Source organism: Aspergillus campestris (genome assembly GCF_002847485.1).
Source record: "Aspergillus campestris IBT 28561 chromosome Unknown P168scaffold_11, whole genome shotgun sequence".
Lineage (NCBI taxonomy): Eukaryota > Fungi > Ascomycota > Eurotiomycetes > Eurotiales > Aspergillaceae > Aspergillus > Aspergillus campestris.
Genome location: NW_020194346.1, coordinates 683,699 through 696,205, shown reverse-complemented (window position 1 = coordinate 696,205; position 12,507 = coordinate 683,699). Strand labels below are relative to the sequence as shown.

The window sequence follows — 12,507 nt, the reverse complement described above, 5'->3', positions numbered from 1 at the left end:
TGTGGTGATGGCCCCATAGATCCTGATTGAGTTGACGCTGAATGACTTTGCCGGACACTGGAGCTCCTATGCCCTTGGCAAGTGAGAACTATCCAAGGTGCGACACAGTCGATAAGAACAGGGGCACTTCGTGATGTTTAGACCAATGGGTTTCGCGGTCACATCAACCATGAACACGGCCCCGACGTCGATCGCACAAGGCGTGCTAGGGGATATGATTATTTAATTTGGCCAGCCTCTTAGATCGCTGTGTGCGGATGGGGATCACAGTCCCCCGCTACGCGGGCCTACCCCCCCAAGGCTAACGAGGGTCGGATTTTAGCGCTGGACAGGCTCTGGCCCTTCAAAAAGTCCAGATCTGTCCCGGCCAGGAAAATGAGACAGCATAGAAATTCTCCATTTTTCTTTTCTTTGTTTGATATCCTCGATCGTTTAGGTCTTCGCATTTTCTTTGATGCAGCTGGTTTCTGTCATCTTTAAAATCTTATTGTCTGATTTTTACATTTCTTGGCATTTGGATCTCTCTGACGTGGTCGTGCAGACCCAGCTCAACACTCCCCGTGCATTCTTTTTAGCCACAGTGGACAGTGGCACCATCGACACTGTGGCGGAGCCCGTGCAGTTGCCGGGTGACTGTCTCAACTATATAATTTCTGTGAAGGAGAGAAGACGGACCCACGGCGCGGCCATAACCATTTGCATACTTTTATCGCATTAAATCTACCCCGGGAACTTTTATATAGATATCTCTCCCCTTGCCATGCCCATGACTCCGGGTGTCGTGCTTATCTCAGCGGCTTGACCAATTTGAGGTTCGGTTTATAGACACTTGCGCTCGCGTGTGCTTTCTTTACTTTTTTTCTTCCTTTTATTATACGGTTCTTATTTGGAATACTGCATTGCCGGATCCCGCACAGGATTGGTGGTATGCTATAGATTGTAAGTGGGACCCTGGCTGCGTTTGCTATCTTTTGCATCAAGCTGACAGATATAGACGGCTCACGCTGCTTTCAGAACAATAACATGATTATCTGACGGAATGTTTTATACTTATACGATATTACAACAGTCGCTAGATTATCGGTGCTCGGACTAGCTGGCGGATGGAGCAAGGTCGCACCATGCCGTCGCACAAGTCTAGTGCCGGTCGAATACCCCGGTTAAAAGATGTTGCATCTCAGTCGCCAAACGGGCCATCACCTGTGATGACTGCCCCTGAGAAATTGCTCGTATCTTCTAAGTCATCGCTGTCCAGGATCCAGAGCTCAAAGCGGATTAGTCTCTCTACCAGGGGCAGCAGGGCTTCGTCTTTGTCGGAGGCGGAAGACATTCGTCAAGTCCCAGCGCCGACAAGACCCACGAACTTACCGTCCAGCCATGAGGTTCGCTCGTATTTGCCTTCTCGTACAGTCACTCATCTCCTGCCGTCGGCCTTGCCTCAGAGCGCCCGGTTGATCGGGGGTCATAAAGACGTGCAAACTCCCCTCGCAGATCCGGAGCCGCAAAACGCAGTCGGCCGTGAAAAGAAAGAGCCGATTCGCAATCGTCCCCGAAACGTTTTGAGACGGAAGGCGCCGACCATTGGGCAGCATACGGCAATGAATCGAGAAGATGCGGCGGAGTCTCGACCCGAGAAATTGAACCTAGTGATCCCGAACATTTCTCGCCAGAATAGCGCCACAGAGCTTTCCACGGGAATTGGAAATCGGAGTCACCTTACCTCACCCTCTACGCAGTACTCACCTCTTCAGAAGACGACGAATGAGCCACCAGAGCAGCGATTCCATGGCCCAAAAGAGCTTGCCAGCCTGCGGACAACGTTAAACATGCAGAACCTACCTCCGCCTACTCCGGCATTCGCGTCTGCTAGCAGTCCGTCGACGAGATACTCAAGTTCCCCAGGGGTATGGAGCAGGACCTCCACGCCAACTACGCTGTCATCGGCTTCTCCAGGAATTGTTCAACCCGCCAAAGGGTCTCGCTTACGGCAGCCGAGCCCATACGAGACACGGCTCCCAGGGTTCTCCCCGCAAACGTCGTCAGCTTCTCAGGGCGGTAGCTTGGATCGAAAAGCCTTTGGATCTCCCATCATGAAACAGACAACAGGGTCTATGATATCTTTAGGCAAAGAAACCACCGAGGAAAACACTGCCAAGCTTGAAAATGGGAGAGCGGCCGCAGGGCCCAGCAGTATGCTACCTCGTGGGCCTTCTGCCCAATCGAATCTGCCTCGGGTTGGAAGACCCAGTGTTGGAGCCAATCAAACTATGCCTAAGGAAGTGAAGTCTTCCGCTCAGCCTCGCAGACCTTCTAGGGAGGATGGTCTGAGGGTTGTTACTAGTGGCTCTCTGATACCCTCCCGGCCAAGCAGATATGGAACCCATCGCTTGGAGCAGGAACCCTCCCCTGTGGTGAAGAGTAACATCTCACCGGGCACGGTCACAAGCCATAAGCGTCGCGATTCTTTGGAAAGCAGTCCAAACACTGGGTCAACATATCTGGCATTTAACAAATCTGCCACATCTGTCAATTCAGCTCATTCGAGGAGCTCATCACGAGCGGCGATGCCCCGGACACCCACCTCTCCAGAAGCGTCTCGAAAAGCCCTGCGGACCTTGACTAAGGATCAGAAGACACAGAAGTCTCCAAGCCCGGAGAAGACTCGAAAGTTTGGTCTCTTTCCTAAGAAATCCAAACCCGAGCTTGACACAAGCTCGGATAGTCGATCCGCGCGGAAGGGTCCAGCTGCGGGGACCGGTCACGAAGGTTATGGGCGATACGCGCACCGAGGCCGAAGGTCAAGCATCACCAGCAGTGATACCTCCAGAGAAAGGTCCACTAGCACCACCTCGAGTACAACTAGATCTGCGACTAGCCGAAAAGGGAGTGTTCCCGGTGCGCCTGAGTTGGATGATTTCCTTTTGAATCGCCTCGAGCCCGTGGTGATCAACGGTGGCGGTGGGGATGGCGCGAGTTTGGCTAGAACACAGAGCGAGCAAAGCATAGGAGGCTTTAGTACTGCCTCAACTGCAAGCCTGGTAGCTGTCCCTGGGCATTCCACCGAAAGCCTGGGTATGACACGCAGTGCGGGGGACACTATGACTGCAAAATGGCTGTCGACCTCCCAGGCTTCAGCTAATGGTTCGTCAAACACAAATGCCAGTGACGTTGGTAGACCAGCATATGGGAGTCCACCCACCCTGAAAGCGCAGGAGTCGCAATCGGCCAATTCAAAGCAGCTTCGACCCCAGGAAACCATCGCTACACGTTTCTCGGCTATGGGATTACCGGACGGGAAGCAACACCAGAAGAAGAAGCCTACTAAAAGGGGACTCGGTCTGAAGTTACCCTTCTTTCAAAAAAGCCACAAGCCAGCAAACAGCGAACCCCCGTCAACATCCACCATCCATCCGTCTTCCCAGGTCCGTGCGATGGTAAAGCCATCCGCACAGCAACGGCCGGTTGCGCATTATGCCATTGTGGACTCCGATTTAGAGCCTTTGGAGGATGTCATCAGGACTCTTGAGGAATCTCCTCTTAGCGAAGAGCCTGTCTCACCTGTCTCACCTGTGGAGGTCCCGGCAGCCTTGAACGTTAAGAAGCCCAGCCAGTCCATACTACTTCCTTCTCCTCCCAAGCTAGAGAGAGAATTCTCTGGACGACAATCGCCTTCAAAGGTGTACTTCACTCAACGTCCCAATCCTCAAGAACAGGAGAGAAGTCCAGAAGACTCGCGTCCCAGCCGTCTTGCGTCTATCGGGCGAATTCCTCGAGTTGTTTCGAAGCGTGACAGACAGCACAGACCGGCAATGGAGTCGTTTTCTCGGCCATTTAGCGTGATCGAATTACCGTCAATCCCAGCGCCTGTCACGGATCGACAGACTGAGATCTCTCCATCTAGCCGAGTTGAACCAGATAACCAGAACAACCAACAATCGCACAATGGGATCGACGCCCCTCACTCTTCTGGGCCCTCCTCTAAAGCAAATCCCCTGGATTTCCTTTCTGGTCCTTACTCAAAGAATGAGTTTTTCACGATGGCTCCCCGGAAAGATTCCATACACTCAACCTCCAATAGCTCTGAGAGTTCTGCTGCAGTGACTGCCCAAATTCCTCAGCCCCACTCGGCACTGACTGAGGATGAGATTTGGCGCGAGTTCGATGAATTTATCGACCACGTGCTATATTCCCCGGAAACCACTAGATCTATGACTTCGAATGAACACGAGGCAGACGAGAGATTTCAGCTAGCGACCCGGGCTAGTCGGACCCTCCAAGTTGGAATGAATCGTTTCGCGGATAATAGGGTCCCTGCCCCCAAAGCCGAGAATCCGACGGTGGCTTTCACTCCAGCGTCGCCGGGGTCCAGCAATGGCTCCATACGACTCCGCCGATCTCGAATTGCGGCCGCGCTTCATTCATCTTTTGCCCCATCGGCCCAACAATCATACAGCGATCTCATTGCCAGCTATGAGCGAGACGATAACTGCAGCGAGGACCGGCCTGGCTCCTCAACCCCGACTCCGCCTGCAGACAGCCATCATAGCGTTCTGAGCTTGCCGTCATTGAACCCGTCCCCGAGCTTCGAGACCTGTCGACAGCGGAATACGGTTATGTTCGATATTGCTGAGCGTGACCGGGAGGGCCCTACCGCGCAAACCAACATCCGATCTGGGTCGCTCATGACAAGCCGTTGGCTCTCTTTTGGGCGAGTGCTCTTCAGCCCAGCCCACAATCATGTGAGCAGCGGGGAGCGAGAAAAGATCCTTGTGATCGATGGACTGGGGAACGATGACTGGTCTTTCTACTGCTCCTTGACGTACCCGAACGCGGACGTGTACCACCTCAGTGACGGACCGGCGCCAACTGCGTCCAAGCATCCCGCTGCCTGGCTTCCACCATCAAACCACCATACCATCCAGCACGCCAGCCTGGAAACTCAATTCCCCTTTCCCCGGGGATTTTTCGCCGCCACGATCCTGCGCTTCCCCGCCGCCAGTCCCGAAAGTATTCAGTGCAACATCGTAGCAGAGTGCAAACGCGTGCTACGCCCCGGGGGGTACATGGAGATGAGCGTGCTGGACTTGGACATGGTCAACATGGGGATTCGCACGCGCAAGGCGGTGCGAAAACTAAAGGAGCGCACATACCTGTCAGATCCTAGCATCAGCCTCAAGCCAGCCAGCGACAGCGTTCAGCGCCTACTGGGGAAGCACGGCTTCGACAACCTGCGACGGTGCATGGTGCGCATTCCCGTGGTGGGACTGATCGTCCGCTCGTCAGGGTCTTCGTCCGGCTCATCTTCTCACCACCCCACTCGCATCACGACAGCCACCCCTTCCACCATCTTCTCCATGCCATCTACGTCCTCGATCGACGTGCAGACCAAATTCCACGGCAAATCCTCCTCAAACGACACTGACCTATCTCTGGGTGACTTACTCTCCGACCCGTCCCCGTCTCCCTCCAACGATGAATCCATCCGCAAGATCGTCGCGCGAGTCGGCAGGTGGTGGTACACGCGATGTTACGAGATCCCGGTGCTGCCGAACGGCGACATCAGCCTCAGCATTTGGGCAGAGCGCAAGGTTCTCCGCGAGTGTCAGCAGCGAGGGACTGGATTCCGACTGCTGATTGCGTATGCGCAGAAGCCGAGCGAGAAGCGTCGGACTGCTAGTGTGTGATGAGGGTTTCCCCTCATGATTCACGATTCACGATTACCAGTATGATAACGATGATGATATGTACGGATGGCGTCTTGACTCTTTATTCTGATTTGATGATGCTCTTGATTCTAATAATCTTTGTTTCTACGCTATCTGCATGAAGACAAAATAGATACGGTCTGTTTTGTTCTACTCACTCAAGTTTTCTGTTTCTTTTCTTATAGTTCTATTCTTCTCTATCTCATTGAGCAGGCCTTATGGATGGATCTTATTAATCCTTATCTTGTGCTTAAGAATGCTGTGATTCCCAAGGGACTTGGCGCCATTGCTTGATGTTATCTCCTCTTAATAGCGAGGATCTAATTCTAGGGATATGATAAGGGATCTATTGATGCAATTTAGCTGACTTCTAATTGATCAGTGATAAACTTCACTTGGGCAGCCTTCTCCAACGGTACTATCTTCCATTGACTCCAGTTGGAGAACCCTGCAGCCCTGCTCCGTATCTCTCCGTATCAGCATCAGACACTCGTATGCGCCAGTTTTCTCTCCTGGATGTCGAGTCAAATGGAATCAGAAACAGCTACTGCCCTTCCTATCATGAATGATCTAAAACAGCCGACATATTCACGATCAGTTCAGAGCTGAATAAAGCTCTCTCTGCCTTGTCAGCCTGCTTCATCTTATCAAATGCTCCGACAAACGCCGAAGGATGACTCCAATTCTTCTCCAACTCCGTATCCCACAGCATACATGCTTCCCTCTCTCCACCAATCCCCCGATAAGCCAATGTTGCCATATAAGGTTATTCACGAAGCAAGAGTATCATGAATTCTTTTGTAGCCGAGTGGTAATTCTTTCCCACGGCCTCGTCACAAGACATCAAGCACAATGTCGACAGTAGCGCTGCCCTCCAACTACCAGTCGGACATTACTCCCGAATACCTGCACCAACTCGCCGCTCGCTGGGGTATCACGATCCAACCCGGCGACGAGGAAGACAGCTACCTTCTCCTCCTTCAGTCCGCAGAAGCCGTCCACCGACAGATCGCCAACTCGCCAGACTACCTCCACCCAGCTCTATCCCCAACCCCCTCGGTCTCGCCCCGCACATTCTGGAAGCCCTCAACAAAAGCCAACCCACTCAACGCCTGGAGCCACCGCTGCGACATCCGCGCCTCTCACCCAACCTCGACCCTCCTCCGTGGCCGCAAAGTCGCCATGAAAGACCACATCAGCATCGCGGGGCTCCCCACAACAGCCGGCCTGCCCGCCTCCTTCTTTGCCCATCCCAATGGATACCCCATCTCCCCCATCGACGCTCCTGTCGTCCGCCGCGTTCTCGAAGCCAGCGGCTCCATCGCCGGCACAGCAACCTGCGAGATGTACTCCGCCTCCCCGCTCTCCTTCTCCGCCGCCACCGGACCCGTCCACAACCCCTGGGCCCACGGCTTCTCCGCCGGCGGCAGCAGCAGCGGCTGCGGCAGCCTAATGGGCTTGAACGCCGTCCCTGTCACCCCATCATCCCCCTCCAACGGCGACCGCGCCGACCTCGCCATCGGCGGCGACCAAGGCGGCTCGATCCGCATCCCAGCCTCCTACAACGGCATCTACGGGCTAAAGCCCACCCACGGCCTAATCCCCTACACAGGAGCGCTGTCATTATCCCCCATGATCGACCACCTCGGTCCAATGGCCTCCTCGCTCCCCGACATTGCAGTCCTGCTCCAAGTCCTCGCCGGCTACGACGGCATCGACGCGCGCATGACGCCCGAAACGCCCCTCCGCCACGCCGTCAAGGACTACCCAGCTTTACTCGCGCAGCCGTCGCAGCCGCAGCGCCCCCTCCGCATAGCCCTCATCCGCGAATCCTTCGAAGTTCCCGGCCTCAGTCCCCAAGTGCGCGACACAGTCCGCAACGCCGCGCACGCGTTCTTCCCCGCTCACGGCGAAGCCGTCATCTCAGAGATTGATATCCCCATGCACGCTGAAGGCCCCGCCATCTGGACGGCCGCGACACGGACCTCAATGGGCGAGTACGCGTGCGCGCAAAGCACACCGGGATACCTGAGCTACGGGATGCCGCAGCTGGGGACGCTGAAGTGGCCGCTTGACAGCGAGATGTACGCCGCCGCGACAGCAAAGAACCCCAGCGTAGCGAATTTGGTGTTCTGCGGGGCGTATCTGAGCGAGACGTTCCCTGGGGTGGTGGGTAAGGCGCATCGGAAGGTGTTTGAGTTGCGGGCTGCTTATGATAGGGCGCTGGAGGAGTACGATGTGTTGGTTACGCCGACGGCGCCGACGGTTGCGATGCGCAATTTGGAACCTGGGGGGAATGGTAGGGTTATGGAGAGGGTGAGGGCTGCTGTGGGGGTTGTTGCTAATACGTGTCCGTTTAATGCGTCGGGACATCCGGCGTTGAGTGTGCCGTGTGGGTTTGGGGTCGGGGACGGGGGTGAAAGACTGCCTGTTGGGATGCAGATTGTGGGGAGGAGGTGGGAGGATGAGATTGTTTTGAGGGCAGCGGCGGGTTTTGAGAGGGGGATGGTGCTTGGGAGTCGGTTGTAGTGTATGCACTATATACAGTTTGTTTAAAAGCATCAGCGGAAAATTACAATGCTATTAGCTATGGCTATGAGTAGTGACGTGTAGGTAGTATATACTGGTTGACTATATTCAAACGCAGACCATCGATCTAATCAATGGGTATTAAACAGAATTATATCAAACAGATTACTCCCCCAATCCATCCATCAGCATGATTTCAGGTCACCATGCTCATTCCTTATCCTCCCGGGTTGGACTCAATTTCCCGTCAGCGTTTATCCCCAGCCCCGTCCAGGTCCCCTGCTCCGAGAACGAAGAAGGCGTGCTGCTCAGTTCTGAGAGATTAGACACAATACTGGGTCTCATTGCGTGTCCTCTGGTGTTTTTCTCCCCGTCCTCGCTGATAACGTCCGCGATAGACATTGACGGCGCGCTCGACACGTTGGATGTCTGTCGTGCGTGCGTTGGACGCCCTTCCTCTTGGTTATTGCCTTCTTCTCCCGGCGTTGCAGGCGACACGGGCGAGCGAAATCCTCCACCCGTGGAACTCGGCGCGGGGCTAGGAGCCGGATTGGGACGGCCGGAGTAGATGTTGTAAGGCGTGGGCAGTTCGGCGGGGAAGACTCTGGTTGTTTCTGGTGCTGTTGTTTCTATCAGCATCTTTCCCATTCTGTGACGTGTTTGTATCAAGAGGGAGGCGAAATGTGGATGGGAAAGAAGAGGGGACTCACGAAGTTCATGAACAGGCTCTCCCGCAACTTCAGGCAGAAATCCTCGCGAGACGGCCGTTCCCTCGCTCTGCGCCCCATACTCGGTCGATACAGTGTCGCCCGATTTGGGTACTGCGGAGTCTCCGCCCGAGCCGTGTATCCATCGCGCCACTCGCGTCATGGTGCTGGTGTCGGGCTCGCTGATACTCGGGTTATGCGAGCTTCTATATTGCTGTTGTTTTCTGCGCCGCCGGATGAGCCAGAACGCCAGCGCGCACGCAATGAGAATGACGCCGAGGACGACGCCGATGATGGCGCCGGCCCAACCCGGGAACTTGGTGCCCCGTTTCTCCTGGATGCTGCGGACTTGCGGGTAGGGATACCACGTCTTTATGGTCCCGGGGTATTTCGTTTTGAAGACAGAGGCGAGAGAGTCGTTTGTCCAGGATGAAGGGGATGTTTTGGTGGCACCACCCATTGGGCTAATGATCGGTTATTGCATTAGAAACCATTCAAAGGGAGGGGAAGAGAAGATAAAATAAGGGAGGGTGATTGGGGTTACTCACCCCCCGCCAATCCTTCCAGCTACCATATTCGGCACACGATACTCATCGTACACCGAGTTGTATTTATTCTGAAATCGACCGGTGTTGAGATTGAGTACTTGAATGAAACCCCCGCCTAGAGGCTTGGTTACGTCCATATACTGACCCCCCAACACGAGCATCTGATCCGGATACGGCTTCACGCAGCCGTGGCCGGTGCGGCCATGTTCTTTTACCCCGCTGTATAGCTTGATCCATTCAAACGATGGAAGCGATAGCACGTACACGTCATCGGATGGGGTGGCTTGGGGGCTAGTGCCATTGTTGCCGCCGTATATATAGATGTTGTGCGAGGAACCGTCTGGCGCGCTGGCATAGACGGAACAAAACCGGGCTAGCTGGGGAGGGATGTCGCCTGTGGTCTTTTGGATGTACCTGCAATGCTGCGTTAGCAGATTTACCAAGTGGAAAAGAGAGAGTGAGAGGGTGAGAGGGCGGGGCAGGTTTAGATGAGGATTCCAGTACCATTTATTCTCGGCAACGTCATACACAGAGACGCTCTCCATAAACCCTGGGCTCACTTTTTTACTCTCGCTCTGGGCCTCTTTACTTGGGGTGGAGTACCCATCCAACGCAGCTGGATTTATTACTCCTCCGAGAATGACCACGATGCCCTTCCCCGACACAGGCACCCAGACGGCTTCCGCATTAGCCCGACCGGCCACATATTCCGGCAAGGTGTGGTTCGCCCACTTGTTGTCTCGCATCTTGGACATATCAACCGTGATGAATGTGTCCGCCTCGGTTAGCTCTTTCAATTCATCACTAATGCTGTGAAGGTAGATAGGACCCCTATCTTTCCTCTGTATCCCGCTAAAGTAGAACCCTAGATTTTCGCTTGGTGCAGAGACACTTGCGCCGTTGGAAACGTACACTGTCAGACCGTCGTCGAGTTTGTCGCCGTGGAACCCGCTTCGCCAATTTGCCTTATGCGCGCCGTACTGGTAACGCTCGTAGCCCATGGTCAAGTCTTCGGCAGGTGGTGGATCGCCGGTGAATACACGCGGGATGCCTCTGGTCATGGGTTAGCGCCTATCGATCCCACTAATGCGCTTGGAGAGAGCGCCGACGACGCATACCCATAGAAATAGAATTGCTCATCGTTGGCAAGCATGGAGCCGTCCATATAAGTTAAGGCGATATTGCTGGCCGATTGAACTCCGGTCGTAGGCATGACGTGGAGCAGAGCCGTTAGGTTTGTGGTTGAAGTGTCAAAAGTTTCATTGAGATAGAAGTAGTAGATATTTGCCTCTGCGGTGTCTGTCCCTTGTTAGATTCCACCTGGTGGATAGACGAGGAGCACGGAACCTTACTGTCTAGGCGCAGGTCAGGTTCGTCATCGGAGTATTCTCTGTGGGACTGTCAGTCGATGGCTGCGGCCACGCGAAGAAATGCCTACCTACTTCTGCCAATAAAGAGTGCCCCCGTTGAGGTAGACGGTATCGCGGATGGTATTCACTGCGTGTGATTAGTGTACAGTCGCCTTGTAGTCCTTGAAAGACATACCGCGCAGCCTGTCCCAGTTGTGGACGGTTAAGCTGACCTGAGTTCCCGTCCATGCCGGCCCTAGGCAGTCGGCCAGGGCCACCCAGAGAGAGAACGCAAGCCAAGTATGTCGCGGCATCATGACGTCCTAGAAGGGTGTTAGAAGGCAGCCTGTCCAGAGATGGTTCGTCACTTACAATGCCCTCGATAGCTTACAGAAGTGTACAGTACTACCTGGGAGAACTCATTGGGCCTCCGAGACGATGGTAGGCACGCAGAGAGACAAACCAAGGAGAAAGTTGGGCAAATAAAACCTAAAAATTAAAATTAAGGAAAAAGGTAATGGAACAAAAAAAAGTGACAAAAGACAAAGAAAAGGGAAGTGACAGATAGGAGACAGGAGGAGATGAGAGGACACCACCAAGTCGAGGATCCCTGACGCAGCGTGCCGAGGAGGCTCTTTGTTCGTCTTCTCGTCCGGGAAATTGTTTGCCAGCCTGCTTGGGTATCAGACCGGCCTGGAAGGTCATTGGGATTTCTTGCCTGATCAGTGGGAACAGGGATACCAATGTTATGATTGGGCCATCTGCAAGGCTAGGAATCGCCCTTCCCTTCTTGCTGACCAAAGTTGATTTCGATAGGTGCGGGGAACTGGTGGGATCCATTAGCAGTGAGGGTTTAACGGACAGACCCTGGGCCTCAGATGCCGTGGCTTCGGGCAGGATGCTGCAAGTGGTAACGAGGTGAGGAGATGCTAGACATCCTGCATGTACGTGTGGAGGGGTTATTCGTTCAGCTTCGTGTTAGTCTTAGAGGCAAGTCCAATCCGGGTCGATCATGGTCAAGTTCTGGATATGGTGATTTGGTAGAATGAGGGGTATCGCGAATTCCCGCTCTGTAGCATCCATTCTGACCAACCCCTCCCCAATCATGATAACAAACCATTACTGTGCACCCCTGCCGGAGAGCGATGCAACATCCCAGCCTGTCGCCGTGTGGTGGACTGACGTGATTCGCCGTGTTCTTGATGCAGTCAGCAATGAATTTGCTCCTATCCAACGTATCTGCAGGTCTCTGCAGGGCCCTCTCAAATGCACCCAAGTGTTCTGGCCTCGTATTTTTCCATGCTTCGCTTATTTTCTTTTTTTTATCGCGTTGACGTCGTCTGGGCACAACAGCACGAGGCTGAGAGAACTAGTCCACAAACAACCTATATTGTGTTGCACCGGACCCCAGGAGGTTAAGGTTGTGTCCAGTTTCTTTTTCTTTGTTCACGCGTCCCCAGTTCGAGCAGCAATAGTTGGAGGTAAGGTGGTATGTGCCGCTATCAAAGGCAGTCAATCGTAAGGTAACATCGGTTGCTGGGGAACTGGCAACAGGGTGATAGGAAAAACCGATTGCACCTTTTGTCCCCTCCCTCTTTATCTTTCTTTTAGCCTGCTCATACTGACACGAGGATAGCATTGAGTCAAAAAAACTCCTTTGATGATCGCT

At 54.0% G+C, this 12,507-nt stretch overlaps 3 protein-coding genes across 3 annotated transcripts; 2 read left to right on the top strand and 1 right to left on the bottom strand.

The window, feature by feature from the left end:
• Window positions 1–883: 883 nt before the first annotated feature.
• On the top strand, window positions 884–5,974 carry P168DRAFT_52337 (uncharacterized protein). Its single transcript, XM_024841983.1, has 2 exons — window positions 884–939; window positions 995–5,974. The coding sequence occupies exon 2, from the start codon at window positions 1,104–1,106 to the stop codon at window positions 5,682–5,684; it is 4,581 nt and encodes a 1,526-aa protein (XP_024690153.1). The 5' UTR covers window positions 884–939; window positions 995–1,103; the 3' UTR covers window positions 5,685–5,974.
• A 583-nt stretch (window positions 5,975–6,557) lies between these two features.
• P168DRAFT_274018 (putative amidase) lies at window positions 6,558–8,234 on the top strand (the record flags this gene model as incomplete). The annotated part of the gene is made up of 1 exon (XM_024835395.1): window positions 6,558–8,234. The coding sequence occupies one exon, from the start codon at window positions 6,558–6,560 to the stop codon at window positions 8,232–8,234; it is 1,677 nt and encodes a 558-aa protein (XP_024690152.1).
• A 30-nt stretch (window positions 8,235–8,264) lies between these two features.
• Window positions 8,265–11,509, bottom strand: P168DRAFT_52176 (uncharacterized protein). Its single transcript, XM_024841982.1, has 9 exons — window positions 11,211–11,509; window positions 11,035–11,161; window positions 10,932–10,986; window positions 10,842–10,879; window positions 10,608–10,788; window positions 9,994–10,542; window positions 9,490–9,903; window positions 8,945–9,405; window positions 8,265–8,854 (listed from the first exon to the last, which is right to left on the bottom strand). The coding sequence occupies exons 2-9, from the start codon at window positions 11,153–11,155 to the stop codon at window positions 8,445–8,447; spliced, it is 2,229 nt and encodes a 742-aa protein (XP_024690151.1). The 5' UTR covers window positions 11,156–11,161; window positions 11,211–11,509; the 3' UTR covers window positions 8,265–8,444.
• Between the last annotated feature and the right edge of the window lie 998 nt (window positions 11,510–12,507).